At 39.2% G+C, this 17,635-nt stretch overlaps 1 protein-coding gene across 1 annotated transcript in view; it reads right to left on the bottom strand.

Moving 5' to 3' along the window:
• Window positions 1–17,635, bottom strand: part of PDHX (pyruvate dehydrogenase complex component X) — a 58,388-nt gene that overhangs the window by 26,480 nt on the left and 14,273 nt on the right. The window contains exons 4-5 of the mRNA XM_074909341.1: window positions 7,600–7,805; window positions 395–493 (exon numbers count right to left, since the gene is read on the bottom strand). Of these exons, the coding sequence (XP_074765442.1) occupies window positions 395–493; window positions 7,600–7,805 (305 nt within the window). The remainder of the gene's footprint in view (window positions 1–394; window positions 494–7,599; window positions 7,806–17,635) is intronic.

Below are 17,635 nucleotides of genomic sequence, written 5' to 3'. Positions count from 1 at the left end.
AACAGGTCACTGGTATTTATTTTGGCACTGAATATATTTCTGAGTAGCAAAATTCTTGAGATCTACAATGGTAGCTAACAGTGGTGCCTAGGAGTTGACAGCCACCATTAGGCTGAGCCGCAGGAAACGTGACAGCAGTACCATGCAGCTCAGATAGGATATTTTTTTTTTTTTTTTAAATTAAAGACTTCTTACAGTATTTCCTGACCTCTTCTCCATATCTTCTCAACAGGTTTTTCAAATTTAACAAAGCCATTTCCCTCACAGAAAAAAAATAGAACAAACAGTTGGCTTTTTAAATAAACGGACTTGTCAAGTTCACAGAGATTGCTCTAGATTCAAAGGAAGAAATAAGGGAATACGAGGTTCTAGTTTTACTGAAATATCTACATACTCTTTAGTGAAGATTCCTCGAGGCCCAGAAGGTGTAATATTGCTTGGATCTAGTCCATGTGTCTCCAGAATGTTGCGAGCTGCAGGACTTAAGCGAACCCTAAAGAAATGAGAAGAAAAATAAACTATTTAAACAATAAGATTAACTTACTTCATTTAATGTCTATCAAGAGAAACTACACAATATATGCTCTATTTCAGAAGCAACAGCTAGGGCAGAAAACAGAGTTCTGTATTGTCTTAGTTTAACCCCAGTCTGCAACTAAGCATCTGCAACTGCTCGCTGACTCCTGCCTCTGGTAGGATGGGGCAGAACTGAAAAAAGTAAAACTCATGGGCTGAAATAAGAACAGTTTAAAGACTGAAATATAGTAACGGACAAGAAGCTAACAAAACCAGAAGCAAAACCCAAGAAAGACAAGTGATGCACAATGCAAAATTGTGCATCGAAAACACAGAACTGTACCACGTACTAGGAAGATACAACTCCATCCCAGCCGAAACCAGAACAATATCCACTCCTTAAATGGTACATATACCATTTATGCCATGCCCAAGTCCTACTCTTCCAATCCATTGCAATTAATCACCACCACCTTTCCTGTCTCTTGACATATACACACACAGGTACCATTCCCTTAGTTATTCTTTTTCTGGGTCACCTGACAGAGAGCTTACAATCAGACTGCAATTTGGAATGTACATTCTCCAAAAACCCACAATGCCTAAGAAAGCTTGTGTTTCCTTTTAATTAGCTGCTGGAGACATAGCTGCTGTTTTGCTGTTCACATCCACTGGGTTCTGACAAAGCCCATCTTGTCATTTTATTCCTACAAACTGGATCTCCTGTGCAGGTCCCTTGACCTTATTTTGGTTTATGGCAAAATTGGCTTCCAGAAGGATTTGGATTATTTTCTTCCCTTTCTCAAAAACTTCTTTTGCTGTGCTGCCACCCATACAATGATGTCACCAATGTACTGCAGGTGTTCTGGAGCTTTACCCTGTTCCACTGCAGTGTGGATCAGTCCATGGCAAATGGTGGGGCTGTGTTTCTGCCCCTGGGGCAGTTGATTCCAAGTGTACTGGACACCCTTCCAAGTGAAAGCAAACCATGGCCTGCACTCTGCTGCCAGAGGGATGGAGAAAAATGCACTGGCAGTATCAACTGTGGTGTACGGCATGGCTGCCTTTGGCTCCAATTCATATTGAAGCTCAAGCATGTCTGTCACAGCAGCACTGAGTGGTGGTGTGACTTTATTCAGGCCACAATAATCTACTGTTAGTCTCCACTCTCATTTTCACACTGGCTCTATGAGAATGTTAAAGGGTAAGCAAGCCCTGCTCATCACCCCTTGACTCTCCAGTCAATGAATCAGCTTATGGATGGGAATCTGGGAGTCTTGGTTGGTGTGATATTGCCACTGGTGCACTGTTGTAATAGCGATTGGCACCTGTTGTTCTTCAACCTGCAGCAATCCCACAGCAGAAGGGTCTTTTGAGAGTCCTGACACCTCTTTGATTTTCTCCATCTCCAAGGCAGCTATACCAAAAACCCACCTGTACCCTTTTTGGGTCCTTAAGATTCCCTCTCCTGAGATAGTCTATGTTGAAGATGCAAGGAGCCTGCCTCTGAGCCAGTCACAATGGGGTGTTTACACCACTCATTCCCAGTTAGGCTTATTTCAGCCTCCAATACAGTTACCTGTTGGAATCCCCCTGACACTCCAGAAATACAGGTTGGTTCTGCCCCTTTATAACTTGATACACTGTACACTTGTACACTGCATCGGTGTCCATCAGAGCCTGTGGGTCTGATGTGTGGATTCAGTGGCATGGCACAGTCCAATAAACCCAGTTGTCCCTCTCCTCCACCTTGCTGGAAGCAGGGCTCCTCTAGTCCTGGTCATAGGAATTGTTACTCACTTCTTGTAAAAATGTTTTAGAATTCCTTTCCATAGGGTCAGGAGTAAGATCAGCCCTTCCACTCTATTTGGGGAACTTCCCACTGGAGACCAGAGCAGCAATTTTCCTGGAAGAACACCCATTTGTGGTTCTTCTTCCGTGCAATTCACATACCCGTGCCTCTAAGGTTGAGGTGGATTTTCCATCCCACTTCCTCATGTCCTCTCCATGGTCCTGCAGATAAAACCAGAGGGTACCCCATGATGTTTATGTACCCTCTATATCCTGTCTCTTGAGCAGAGTAACACTTACTCTTAATAGCCAAGATACCGGTCTGTACAGGTGGGAAGTAGACCTATCCTATTTTCACTGCTGGAACTCCTGGAACGGTTTTTCACACTTTTCAGTTTTCCCGCAGACATATTTTCTTGGCATTGCCAGAGTTGGCAAACCACATCACCCACCATCAGCACCTCTTCATCTCTCCATTTCATTACTGACAATGACTTGGCGTATGACAATGGTGTGCTCTGTATAACTTTCTGCCACATGGTTCATGTGCATCGGTCTGGACCTGTGGATAACTGTGTTGTTCCAGTCATAACAAATCATCTCTAACATGGCTAATTCCCTCAGGTACTAGAGACCTCTCTCCATAGTGGTCCGCTTGCTTGGGTGATACCTTTCCTTCGCACTCGACAGGAGTCGCCTCAAGAGGCTGAGGACTTGTGTCTCTTTTCCAGTGACCCTGTCAAGGGCTCCTTCCCTAGAAAGTGAGCCCAGCTGACTGGCTTCCCTACCCTCTAATTCCAAGCTACTAGCCCCATTATCCCAGCACTGGCGCAGCCAGGTGATAATGTGCTCACTTGACCGCAGCTGAAATCTTTTCACATATCCCACAGCTCACTCAGGGATAAGGATCAGGTGATTACCTCTTGTTCTGCCTCTTTCTCTTGTTCCTGTGATGGTCCTGCTTCACCCTCCTTTACTAAACAAGCCGACTTTCATGTCCATTTCTTATTGTGCATAGGGACAACCGACACTGTCACTGGTTGGTTCTCTGGTTCAGTTGCAGTGCCTGTCGTGGGGGTTGGAGTAGTCACAGTGCCTGTTGCTTTGTCATCAGATCTAGAGAACTTCTCTTCCCCTTGAGGGTACTCAATAATTTTGAACAAGGCTTGATAGGCATGGGCTAGGCCCCAGCACATTGCAGTGATTTGTATCTCTGGAACTGCCATGGTGACAGCATACTTTTTCCAAAAATTTTACTAGTTTTTCCAGATTCTGCACTTTTCCTGGGTAAAGTTCCAAAACACCGGAGGTGCTCACTATCCTAGGTACTTCCCATGCGATCCCACACATCCTGTCACTCACAATCATCTGGCCTCAGGGCAGCTCTCTGGGTGATATTCTTGAAAAGTTGTTTAACTTTTTACTTAAACAAGACCTGGAACATATTCAAGAGACATAGCAATAGGAACATGCTAGTTTGAACATCCCAAGGATATTAAAAATCCTCAAGAGCTGTTGTGATTACCCTGGAAAAGGGGAATATGAAGAAAGGTGTCTCCTGCATCAATTGGCTTTCCAAGGAGCAAAAGTGTAATTATTAACAGTTTCCAATAGTGATTTCCAACAATTTCCCAACAGTTCCAATAACCCCTGAAGTATGGAGGTGACCACGGTGCTGAGCACAAACGCAGGTTAGTTTCATGACCAGCAATTCTATCATATCATAAGCCAGTGTTACAAAGTACAACACCACAGTAACTCTAGACCAGTTCCCCCGGGTGATAAACAGCACAACACGGAGCATATACTGTGAGTATGGTATTACATAATGCAACTGCAGGAACAAGCACACCAACTTTTAAAGCAAATAAATAAACATTGTGACCAGCGACTATTGAACCAATATAATGAATGCTTATAACAAATCTGTTCTAATGCATTCCAGTCAGATTGGTTGTTATCTGAACCTGCCATGCCCCATGCTGGGCACCAAAAAGGACTGTTGTGGTTTAATCCCAACTGGCAAATAAACATCACACACCTGCTTGCTCAATCCTCCGCGCCCCTGGTGGGATGGGGAAGAGAATTGAAAAAAGTAAATCTCATGGGTTGATATAAGAACAGTTTAATAACTGAAGTAAAATATAATAATGAAAAGGAAGATAGATAACAAAAAGAGAGAAATAAACCCCAAAACTGACAAATGATGTACAATGCGATTGCTCACCACCTGCTCACCGATGCCCAGTCAGGTCCCGAGCAGCAATTGGCCCCTCCCAGCCATCTTCCCCCGGTTTCTATACTGAGCATGATGTTCTATGGTATGAAATATCCCTTTGGCTAGTTTGAGTCAGCTCTCCTGGCTGTGCCCTCTCTAGCTTCTTGTGCACCTCTCCACTGGCAGAGCAAGGGAAACTAAAAAGTCCTTAACTTAAGATAAGCACTACTTAGCAACAACTAAAACATTTGTGAGCCCTCAACGTTATTCTCATTCTACTTCCAAAACACAGCACTGTACCAGCTACTAGGAAGAAAATTAACTCTACCTCGGCCAAAAGCAGGACATGTACAAAGGCTGGGATCCTAACACTGAAGTCAGACTGTGCCCCTTCATCAAGCTTTACTGCAAGGTTGAATTTAAAAACACAGTAATGACCTTAAAGGGATCAAAATAAAGAGAGGAAAACTCATCTCCAAACTTCCCTTTTACAGCAGCGATGCAGTATACTTGTGGACTCTTCCAGAAAAGGGTCATTACTGAAGAACCAAATAGATTTTTTAAGACCAGCTCGTTGTAGTAATATTAAAAAATGAGGTTTAGGAGCACAGACAAGAGGGTTGTTCATCTCTATTATTCATTTGGCTAGCTGTATGCATTATTTACGCAGCTTAATTCTAATTATAACATTATCTTCACCCTAGTTTCAATTTTATTTTATAGAATTGATTTAATGAAATGGCTACTTTTTCGGAATGCAAAAGCCATACAGATGTGGTTGCATAATTCAGTATCTGCTTTAGAAGACTATATACTAAGCCCCTCCCCCCCCCCAAACATTTTAATCACTATATACCTAAGCTATACTGTAATACTAGTAAACCTGTACCTGCCATCTTGGCCTAGATGGGGTATGGCCAAGAGTAACATTTCTGCTTGGAAACAGAAACAGTGATCAACTACAAAGCACAGTACAAATCTACAGAGCACCCAGTGCACCTTAGCATGATTTGCTGCTCAAAATGAGGAAAAACACAACATGTAGAAAAGAGATTTGAGAATTCTTAGATACAAAAGCAGCAACACTTTCATAAAAGAATATTTGGTTGCAAGTCTTTCCACAAAGTCTCCAGTTCACTGTTTCCTAAAGGAGACTATGTCTGCACCACACTGAGTTTTAAGAACTATCCATAAGCTCATGCTAAAAAAATGATTTGATAAATGATCACTTGATTCCAAAGAAGCTGGTACATCTCTAATTAACAGCTGCAGTGAAAGAGATGCACTTCTGATGTTCTTTGGTACCAAAGTGCAAGACTTAATCCTTTCAAGGATCCTTTACTTGGATCACCCCCCCCCCCCCAGGTAACATTTGGGCAATGACCTCGATTCGTCATCTTCCACTTGCATGAGAAGAGCCTAAATGCTGACAGCAAAAGTAAACATAGCAAACTAGACAGAAAAGGTAATCAGGCTTGCAAAAAAACCCCAACCAAACCAAAACAGAAAACCAAAAAAACCCCGCTGTGTCGGGTTTGTGTGTGACAGGGTTTTGGTAGCAAGGGAGGCAGCTACAGTGGTGACCCCTTGAAAAGCTTCTTGAAGCTCCCTGGCTCTAAGTCAGACCTGCCTCTGCTCCAAGGCTGAGGACTATGGCTGCGCCTCTGCGATAACGTATTTAAGACAAGGAACCTGGGAGACACCTCTGCGAACACCAAGGTCAGTGGAAGAAAGGAGGAGGAAGCGGGAGGTGCGCCAGGGCAGACATGGTGAGAGGGCAGGCTGTGCCCTGCACCCATGGAGGTGGCGGGGGGGAGCAGATGCCCTCCTGCAACCTGTGCAGGACGCCACGCTGGAGCAGGGGCTGTGCCCAGAGGAGGCCGGGACTCTGAGGGAAGCGCACACTGGGGCAGGCCGTTGCTGGGAGGATTGTGAACCACTGAAGGGGCCCACGCTGAAGCAGTTTGGGGAGCACTGCAGCCCATGGTAAGGACTCATGTTGGAGAAAGTTTGTGGAGGACTGTCTCCCGTGAGAGGGACCCCACACTGGAGCAGGGGAAGAGAGCAAGCAATTCTCCCCCTGAGGAGGAAGGAGCAGCAGAGACAACAGGTGAGGAACTGACTGCAACCCCCATCCCCTGCCCCCCTGTGCCACTCAGGGGGAGGAGGGAGAGAAACTGGGAGTAAAAGTGGACCTGGGAAGAAGGAATGGGTGAGGGGAAGGTGTTTTTAAGATGCGGTTGTATTTCTCACTGTCTTACTCTGATTGGTAAATTAAGTAGTGGTGGTGTTCAAACTAAAGTGATATTCTTTTTCTTCCCCTAAGGAGTCTGTCTTTTGCCCATGACCATAATTAGTGAGCTATCCCTCTCTGTCCTTGACTCAATCCCCGGGTCTTTTGTTGTATTTTCTCCTCCCCATCCCCGAGGGGAAACGGTTGCCTGGAGCTCAGTTGCCCTCTGGGCTCAAATCAGACAAACCACAAAACCACCAAAACCAGTTTGCATAGCACATGATACCAAAATTAGTTTTCTATTCTTTTCTTTAACAGGCTGTAATTTTACAGCTTTTGTGTTATCACAATGTACTCCAAATAAGGAGTAATACCTCCAAATAAGGTACTTCCTGCAACACAAACCAGTGATTTATAGATTACTACTACCTAACTTACACTTTGGGGTTAATTTACTCACCTGCTAAGATGTTTGCAATGCTTAGAGTACCAGAAAGAAACAGAAAACAAGTTACAGGTAAACTGAGTATATGATGCACAAGCATCAGTGTCCTTCATATATAAACACAACTTCTTCCTAATCTAAGCTTAGAACTCCTCGTAAAGCAATTGCATGTCAGAATAAAAGCACATCTATAGAAGGTGTTCTAATAAAACTATGTTTTTCAAATTGCTTACAAGCAAAGAAATATTCTGGGCAGGCAAACTTTATTACCTCACACATACTAAAACACTTTCTTAAACTAACAGATTAATACTAGGTAAAAATAGACAAGATTCTTCTCGGTTCAGATGTACTGAACTAACTCAGTTCTGTTTCCTAACAAACATAAAAACTTACTGCAATTTTCCAGGTTGATGTTCCAGTTTAGGAGGGGCTGAAACTGAAGGACCTGCAGGAGTTGAGGTAAGCACAGGTGCTGGTGGAGCCAAAGGGGATGGATCACTACCATCAGCTGGTATTTCAACTTGCTTCCAGTCCTGTCCTTCCTCTACTAGCAGAGCTATTAGTGAGCCCAAGCGTACATTTTTGCTTCCTTCTTCCATCTAAATTTAAGGCAATGAGAACATTAAGTTACATATTGTACTGTCTAGACTAACATGACTAAAAATGGTAGATGTGAAAATTTCAGGCATATTAATGACACTTCGTCAAGAAAATATATCCCATTTTATTCCTACCATTAAAAAGAGGACTCATGACTGAAAATAATTACAGTTGCTATTATAAGGCAAGGAATATTAACTTATGCCCCAAAATACCATACATCAAAGTTAGCATTCAGAAATCAAAGTAAGCAAGTTACAGACTACTGGGTACCTCCAAGGATAAAGTCACATTAGCTACTGAAAACAAATATGGATGCCTAATCTTTGCAAACAGAGGTTGAAAATTTTGCTGGACACGTGGAGCAGTTGTACTTTGAGGTATCTACCCTGTATCAAGCAGCGTTACTTTTAAAAACCCAACCTTGTAAATTCAGAAGCTAAGGGAACAGAAAGAGACCAAAACTCTGCAACAAAAACAGTGCCCCATTACTTCTTTTTGAAAAAGAAACACTTGCTTTCCACTAACTTCCACCTCTAAGTTTGTCTATTTTAACATAAGTCTGTCCACCAAGAAAGTGACAGCACTTACATGGTATGTAAAACACTGTTTCAAAGAACATGTGAACAGAAGTCTTACAGAAAGATTAATCTAATCTAATTTTAACCTAAGTAGTTTGGATAAAGTTGATCTATTCTAAGTGTTCCTTTTAAACCAAAAAGATATCTGTATCATAGCAAAAACATCTGTTTGATGCTTTGGCAGATAAAGGCATGGCAGTCATGTTAATGTAGTGACTAATGACAGGCTCCTCCTACAACCTCTGAAATGGTTGCAACTCTTCAGGTTCCCCACAGCAGTAACATTTTAAGGGTATCAGGTCAAACGTAAAGATAGGACCACAGTTAGTCAAATGTAACTTAGACTGCACCAGCCCAAATAGAGTTGATTTCCTAACAAAGGAAAATGGACATTATATTTGCACCATAAACCCCCACTGCACATTCGTTTGTCTCAGATGAAGCTGGTATGTATCTGGAATGCTGACATTTTACCCAAGAAAATGCAAATCACTATCATTTGAAAAGCCCAGAGACAGACACTCAAAATAAAAATATACATTGTATGAGGCATCACACTCTTTCTACCTTAACTGAGTTTTCTAAGTATTTAAACACTAATAAATACAACAGAATGCTGTAGAGGCTGTACTAGGCAGATGTAAATACTTGAATGTTACTACTCAAGATAAAATTGTTGTCGGCACACTGTTAACTCTACTGAGAGAAGTATCAGATTTCACAGGATTACCCAGCTCCCTCACTAGAGAGGCCAACAACAGACTTAAGAAGGAATGTCAAAGGCAATTTGTTCTCAGTATGTTCTGATAAAACATCCTCACGTTTACAGTTTTCTCGGTTCACTTCTTTTTCCCCATGAACACTCGGTAAATTCTAGTGTAATACTTCTTTAAAAGTATTTATTACATGAAAAAATTTAAGACTTAGTTCAATATTTCTTGTTCGGAGCTCTTGATACACTCTTTTCCATTCTGAAAAGCTTAATTTGAGAGAAGAAAATCTGGAGAGTCCATCAAGACTTGATCATATTTTGTTTTATTAAGATGACTTTAAAGTATTTGAGAATGACAGAATGCCGGAAGTCCTGAATGGATTTGTCTAAGGCTGAAAGATCCTACCACAGAAAGGCCCATTGATAAACAAAATTGTAATACTACGTATAATTGCAATGTTACTACCACTCATAATTAAACAAAACAGCATCTTGAAGCCAGTACAAACAGAATCTTCCCAATCTAGTCACTGAAACAGAAAAACTGGGAAAAGCAAAGAAAACAAAGCTATAAACATACAAAATAGTGAAGTTATTCACTAAGAATTTTACAGCATTATCATACTTAGCACTGAACAATGTATTTATAAAAACTATGTTTATCAGCATAATACTCAGATGTTTTCCCCATACCAATACAGATGGCAAAACAGGTATGTCCAAGTTCAAAATACTCCCCATTAATAAGCAGCAGTTAACTTTTTTCCCCAAAATAAGAATAAACCAAAATTGTTGGCATGTCTTCTCTTTCCTTTGCAAAAACTTGCACATACAACAGAGAACCCTTATTTAAATAAGCAGTCTACATATCATAACTGACTAGACTAAGAAGCACTATAACATGCGTGTGGTGTCCAGTCCTGACCACAATTTTGGTGTCAGAATGCTTTAATGGTGCTACGATACCACATGCAGAAATCCAACAGGGACGGTTAAGCCTTCAGAAACATAACACAACACTCATACTAGTTAGGCTTTGTTGATAACCCACCATTATACGAGCATTTCAGTACTGTCAACTCTCACCCTTCAGAGCAAACCAACTGTGTTTTTTTCTTGTTCCACTTAAAGACAGTTACACGGAAACTCCAACGTTCCTTATTTTCCAATGCAAATTTCCAGCCCAGATGATGCAGAGTTTATACTTCTAAAAAGTGTACGCATGTATTTTTTTTTAGAACATGTTTTTAAACACACAGCCTTTGCAGCTCAGAACTAGAGTAGACAGAGAAATTGTTATTATTTTGCTTAACTTTTCATCTCTTGGATTTTTGAGACACTTCTACATTTTCATAATTCACAATACCAGAAAACCTCTCTACATAAATCTCAACAAACCCCATAATCTCATAAATAGAAAGGGCTGCAATAAGTAGCTTTGCAATATTTCTATTACTGTGTGTATGCATAGCCAAGAAGAGTCAAAAAGATTCTAACTTTGCTGATAAACCAACAAAGCACAGGTGAGTCATGACAGGGAGAAAAAATTGGAGGAGATTAAATGCACAGAGGAATAAGTTCCCTCAGAGCTGTTGCCACTGTAGCAGGGCTTTGGTCACTAACACACGTATACCAAAGTAGGTTTATTTCCTACACTGTGAAGAAAGGTGAACGGAACTTAGGATGGCTCAACTCTGCCGTGGAAGTTTTATACAAAGTACTTTGAGTTCATACCAATTCTAATTTAGGTCATGAATGGAATGAGAAAATGGTAATGGATATTAAATCCAGTACTTAAACAATCATTCATTATATCTGGTTTTGGTCCAAATTGAGCTATTCAGTATTTTAGGCAAAAAAAGTGTTAAGAAGCAACTCTACTAAAGAATAATCACCATTCTGAAATTACCCTTTTAGTACTTTCAATCATTTAATCTTTTACTGCATTTTACACTGAATCAAATGTGATCATTAAAAGACAGACAGAAAAGGAATATATGGTTGAGTATGTTTTACTGTTAGCCTCTTCTTTCTTAAACCATATATTTACATTATACAGTCAAAAAAGCCAAGAAATGTTACAGAAGTTGAATTAAATTACTCTAAGAAACAAAGTGTTAGCGTGTTTTATTTGACTTCAGTTTTCCATACTGAACTCAGTTAAGATGGTGTAAGAACTGTAGTTGGCATCAAATAACATTGTTGCTTCATTTCTTTTAGGAAGTGAGTAAACTTCAGGCCAGATGCTGATAGCTCAGATGCATCAAACATTCTTAATTTCCCATCAACTACAGCACATCTGAAACTTTTGAGTGGCCTTAGGCAGGACAGTGTTTTCAATATGAAACGTCTCCCATCCACAAACCTAAGACATCTTAATGTTTTAAACCTCACACAAACATCTACTGAACACCCAGTAGAGTGCAGAAATATCCTCAGGATACTGAAGACAGATTACTAAGCATCATACTTGAGCTAGGAAAAAACAATCAGTTTCCAATCTTACTGCTCCCCTATCATTTCAGTTTCCAAAACATCAGGCTGGTTCTCTACTTTTTAGGAGACTGGAATAAAAGCCTGTTTGTGTATCTATTATGTATTCTAATATTTAAACTCACCAATTCTAGATTCTAAAAAGAGGGATTAAAAGAATCTATTGGATTTGCATAATACTCTGTTCATGTTACTCCAATAAAGCTGCCTCTCTTCCCTTAATCTGAAAGGCAACATAGTTATTTTCCACCTCCTGGCACCTCCTTCTCAGACTCAGCTCTTGGTGTGTGATTGTTATTGGATGACATTGATATCGTGGCTAAGGCTGAGTGTCACTGCTCCATGATACTGGTCTCGTGTAGCTGCTGGAGAGTCTGGTTTTGATCTATGAAAAAACGTGTCACAACAGCAATAAAACAAAGAAATTCTGGAATGCATTTAGAACACAAGGCAGGAAACGGGAAAAACACAGCTTCTGAAATACTAATGCTACTTGTGGTCATCATGAATTACTATTAAAGAAACTTGAATAATCAATATTGGAGTCTGCTATTCTCTTATTAATGTCTCTCTGGGAATCATTCTTTAATACTTTAGACAGAGACGATCCCCGTATCTCCTCTTCACATAATCTAACAAAGCAGTATCTGTAAATGCCAAATAGGTACTTCAAATTTAAAAAAAAAAAAGAAAAAAAGAAGAGGTTGCACATTTGTCAAGGCTATTAGATGCGAAATAATTTTCAGAAACATATAGAATTGGAGATAATTAAAATTTGTGAAAGCATTAAAAATACATCTGATGTCAGATTTTGTCCTGGGATATAAGAGATTCGATGAAACTTACTACATGTGTTGCTCCACAGTCGAACACAAAAACTGAATATCTGGGAAAAATTACTATTCAATGATGTAAATTAAAAGAAGGAAAATATTTACAAAACTCTTATTTGTTTATATAAACTAGTGTTTAAAAAGCAGTTATCCTGAGAAGTTAAACACCAATGACAATTTCTTGTAAGCCCTGATAGACTTCCTTTGCAGTTGAGTTCCATCCTACATCATCTCTCCTCTCCACCCAGTCCCCCAACTATCCTGATGCTTTCATTTTTGCAAAGGATGTTCCCTTTGTTTATGCAAAAAAGGAAGACACTAAACAGACCATCACTTCTTAAATGCTGCCACACAGGAAACTACTCTCCCTTTTTTTGCAAAGGATAACTGCAAATACATGCTGTTCTAAGAAAATGCAACTGTAGCAGAGATGCAACCTTATATACCAAGCCAAATAGCTTTTGCAATAGCAGCAGAAACGTGTAGGGTAGAATTTTCTCTTGCATGCTGATGGATCCAGGAACCAGTTTGTACCTATGCCCATTCTGTTGTTTCTTAAGTAGCTAGATGGCAACTAATACCAGTATGCCTGTATATAATTATGCAGTCTTCACCTGCTGTGTAGATACTCCCTAAATGGGACCTCCCTGACCCAAAAGATTGGCTTCAACAGCATTTTCTTTCAGAGTGCAATCTTAGACTCTAGGACTGTTAGTACAGTAACGCTGGTTTAGTTAAGCAGAAAAGGCTCTAAGATTACAAAGAATTACTAGCTAAACATGAGTCAATATAGACATTGCTGCAAAAAAGGAAGGGTGAGAGAAGCATAGCATATTTCATTTGGGAAAAGTTTCATTAAACACTCGAGAAGTACTTCACTCTATAAAAAGGCTTTAGATAGAATATTTAATCCAGTTTAGAACACTGCACTTCCAAGACAAGTTATTAAAGAGAGCTTGAAGCACTGTAACAGAACAACAGAGAATTTTGAAAACAATCCTTTGGAAGGTGAAGAACTCAATCTTTTTCAAATTTGCAAAAGAGAATACCTTGGAGAGAGATGTTAAGAGTCTTCCAGTACATAAAACTATTGTGATAAATGGAATAGATATCAGCTTCAATTTGTGGCCACTGCATCAAGAAAATAAGAAAACCACTTTACTTTTGTACAATGATTTACTTTTGATGACCGAGAAAATACTTTTTCCTAAATGCAAAACGAGAATGGTGTTATAGCATGTAGAGTCTCTGTCAGCAAATAGCCTAGGTATATCTGACCTGCTATCGGTACAGGAGGCCGCAGCAATTAATGGCCTGTCCTTTTCCAACCTACTTATCTATAGCTCTTTGACTGCACGTTATGCTGCCAAATGTCACCCCTTTTTATCCATTCTGACCACACTCTGATCACCTCTATTCTCTTCCAGGTTTTTGCAGTTAACTAATTAAGTCATTATCCACCCTTTTTAGAACTACAAATATAGCTAAGTGTTAAGACCAAAAAAAGCAGTACCTTCCAGGGAAATTTTACTAGCAACATTTGTGGTCACAACAAAATTTAGTAACTACCGCCTTCAGAAACAGCATAAAGCTTCTGTGGAAAGCCAGCCCCCCAGTTTTTAATTCTTCTTCCCACTTGCTACACAAACTTAATCTGATTTTGAAATGTTTGTATTAAACACAGTGAAACAATAGAACACAGCAAACATCAAGGAAACAGACATTTAAATTTCATGCCTGTTTCATTTTTCAGACAATGGTATCTCTTCATCAATCCTTTTCAATTTTGACTGAATGCCATTAAGCTTTAAATAATCTCATTTATTAACAAGCTCATCTATATAAAGCGACATTTGCAGGGCAGCATCTGATACACTTTGTTTAGTGTGGAACTACAAAAACAGTTGCATCTTTTAGATAAAGTCCAACAGCTACATGGAGTTAAAGTAAGTATTCATGCTCAGAAGCATGATTGAAATAGAGGATATCATATTTACAAAGGGATTTAGAGTACTGGACAGAGTTAGGAAAGTTTCAGACTTCTTAATATTTATTGATCAAAAAATATGATCACATGGAGCTAAAAATCGATAGAGAACAGCTTTTTTTTCCAGAAGAGGTACTGATTAGTTGAAATCTTTATTTAAGCTTCAAAAAATAATCACTTTATTCTTACACAACTTCACAAACTAAAACTAGAAATACTTTTAACTTCATTTCATCCTAAATACAGTGGAATTCTTATTATTTCTTCCTGCATGTCAGACGCACTGCAGTCTACAAACTACTTCTGATATTTGACCCCTGTATGTTAGGAAGGGGAAAGATTCTATAGCTTAAAAGGAATCTCGCATTTAATGCTGAAATAATATTTTCCAGTTATCAACAGGTTCTGAAAACACTAACAAAATTGGTATGCAGATTATGATCTAATAACCCATTAAACAGCTCATCCCAAACAAAAATAGCCATTTTAAGAGTTCATATTACCAGTTTAAAATGGCAAAAATATTTCTACCACAGAACATAAAGGATCTCAGTGAAAAATCAAGTGTCTCCACCGTTCATGTTAGTGAGCGTTCAGTTAATAAAAACTCTACTTTTGTCAATTAAAGTTTCATGTTAAAGGCTGGATCTCTCAGATGGGTCTTACTGCTGATACAAGAGGGGTTTATTTTTTTGCTGTTCTGTTTTGAGTGATGGTGGTGGTTGTAGTTTGTTTCTTTTTCTTTTTTCTCCCTTTGTTTCTATCACAAAAAGGATTTTGTTCAATACAGCTTTTCACTGGGGTGTGGATCTGTTCTAGTGGAGAATTCTGTAACTGCACTCTAAACCACCACCTCTGTTCAGCCAAGAATTTTTGCTTTCAGGTTCATTCCACTCATCTTGTTATATTTTACTTTCTCAATCTCTACATTTTTCCACTCCTTTCTCTCTTAACGTACCCATTTGAACTAAACATTTTGACAAAGGGTTTCATAATCTATCACTCATATAGCAAAACAATTTTTCATAATTTTTTATTTTATTCAAAGTTCTTCCAATTCACCCCATTGTTTAATTATTGTGGAGGGAGGGAAGAAACAGCTGCAACACTCCACCAGCACAGAAATGAGACTGTGCTGAAATTTTAAAATGAGGCATTTAGGAGAGAAAAGCATAAGTAATGAAGAAACAAAATTTTAGTCCTCTCAAGCAAACCACAAGGATGTGTTATAACTTATGTATGTTCTTTTCTTTCAAATGAGGCATAGACCAGACTATAAGCACCATGAAAATTTGGAAAATGTGGTTTGCAACAAAAAGTTATTACAGCTTTATTAATGGTTTCCACACACATGAACAGCAGAAGACTGTTATTGTATTGCTGGAAAGTCAAACATTCAATCAGTACTGTATAGTTCTGTATAGGCATCATTTAGTCTCATGCTCACTTCTATTTCGTCCATTTTTCTATGAAGCTACATCAACATTGTACAAAAGATGGGAGTTTCGTCTCTAGGACATTTCTGTTTCATCAATTTTTGCAGCCTTTCATTTATGGTTGGTGGTTTTTTTATGACAGAAAACATATATAAGGAATGGGGCAAAGAACTGAAAGGGAAATATCAAAGACAACTGAATCTTGTCCAGGAAAACTGAAATCTAGTGCTTTCCATTACTGAGTTCCCACACAACATAGGGCAAGGCATTTAAAACCAGACGTTTCATATGAACATTAACGGCACATTCTTTGTACCTTGAATGCAGGAGTTGAAATTCTTAGGTACAAGTTGCTTGCTGCTGAAGCTACAACAGAATTTAAGTAGAAAACCCAACTAAGAAAAAAAGCACTATTTGTTCACTGTAAGGTGGTAAAAGCGTGGCACCAAACAGCTGCATAGTCATGCATCCCCTCTGCACCAAATCATGCTGGACTGTACCTAAGCAAAGGCAAATATCCATGCCTAGTGCACAGTGCTCATTTCACACCAGGTTCAACAGCACTTTGTCGATGCAATGGGTTGGCCAAGCAACTGAGCTATATGCAAGGGTAAGGAGCCAGAGAAAGCCAAATATCACAATGCTGGAAACCCGAGTTATTAAGCAATGCTTCAAGACACTAAGGATCCTTTGACAGAAAGAATACAAGCTAAATAAATAGTCCTGGGACAACCAAACCTGACATACTGTGTACCAAGACAGCCAAAGTGTCTGTCAAACACTCTAGGAGTTAAGACAAAATAACAGTATTAATACTCATTTTAACATATCTGCCACCAAAAAAGCTAAGAAGCTGCACAGTGGTTCAAGTAGATTTCTTCAGTATTCTACAGTTCAAACATTACAAAATGTTTCATAACTTCTTGGAGATGCCAGCTAATAGGTAGGATGTTTAAGTGTAGTAAGACGCTCTTTACATATCAGTATATGCATTAAACATGAGAAATACTATGCTGCAGAACCTTGTTTCCCCATTTAGCTGCCTGCAACTAGATTTTCTACAATTTTAATCGAGCAAGTTTTTTCATCTTAACCAAACTGCTAATTCACTGTAAATTCTAATTTAAGATTATCCATGTTTATCCACCCAATTTTTAAAAGGGAAAAAGAAATTATATCAGTGTTCTTGTTGGAAGTGCTAGAGGCTAGCTGACAGTTTAAGCCTTCGCAGGATAAATTAGACAACTCCACAGATTTGAATACTGTTTGGGGAAAATTTTAGAAAAAGTGGTTAACACTGAAAAGGAGGGGAAAAACCTTTCCCTTTCATATACATAATTAATAACAACTCTTATTCCTCACCCTAAAGATAAGAAAGGCTAAAATACATTTCCCATTACACATATTCAATGGACAAGAAAAATCTAGTCTTCTTAATTTAAAAGCATCAAATGTGAGCTTTCAGAAAATGTCGTATTTACTTTCACACAGAAGTGGCAATAGAAAGCCTCAGAATTACAGCCCTACCCTCCTAAATTCTGGTAAGAATTAACATCAGGTCATCTTGAAATAGGAAACAATTTTCAAAAACATTAGAAAAGAGGAGAAGAAAGGAAAAGATACAGAATTTGACTTGTTTTTTTAGAATACAGTAAGTAAACAACAGCACAGGACTTGCAAGCAGACCTTAAGCGATGCAGCGTTAGAACCAAGTCCTTCATTCTTGTCTCTGTAGTCCAGCTGTTATTGCTTCCATCTCGGTACAGAACAGGATTTAAAGCCAAACA

Source organism: Athene noctua, chromosome 6 (assembly GCF_965140245.1).
Source record: "Athene noctua chromosome 6, bAthNoc1.hap1.1, whole genome shotgun sequence".
Taxonomy (NCBI): Eukaryota; Metazoa; Chordata; class Aves; order Strigiformes; family Strigidae; genus Athene; species Athene noctua.
The sequence above is the reverse complement of the archived record's forward strand: the minus strand, read 5'-3'. Positions and strand labels throughout refer to the sequence as shown.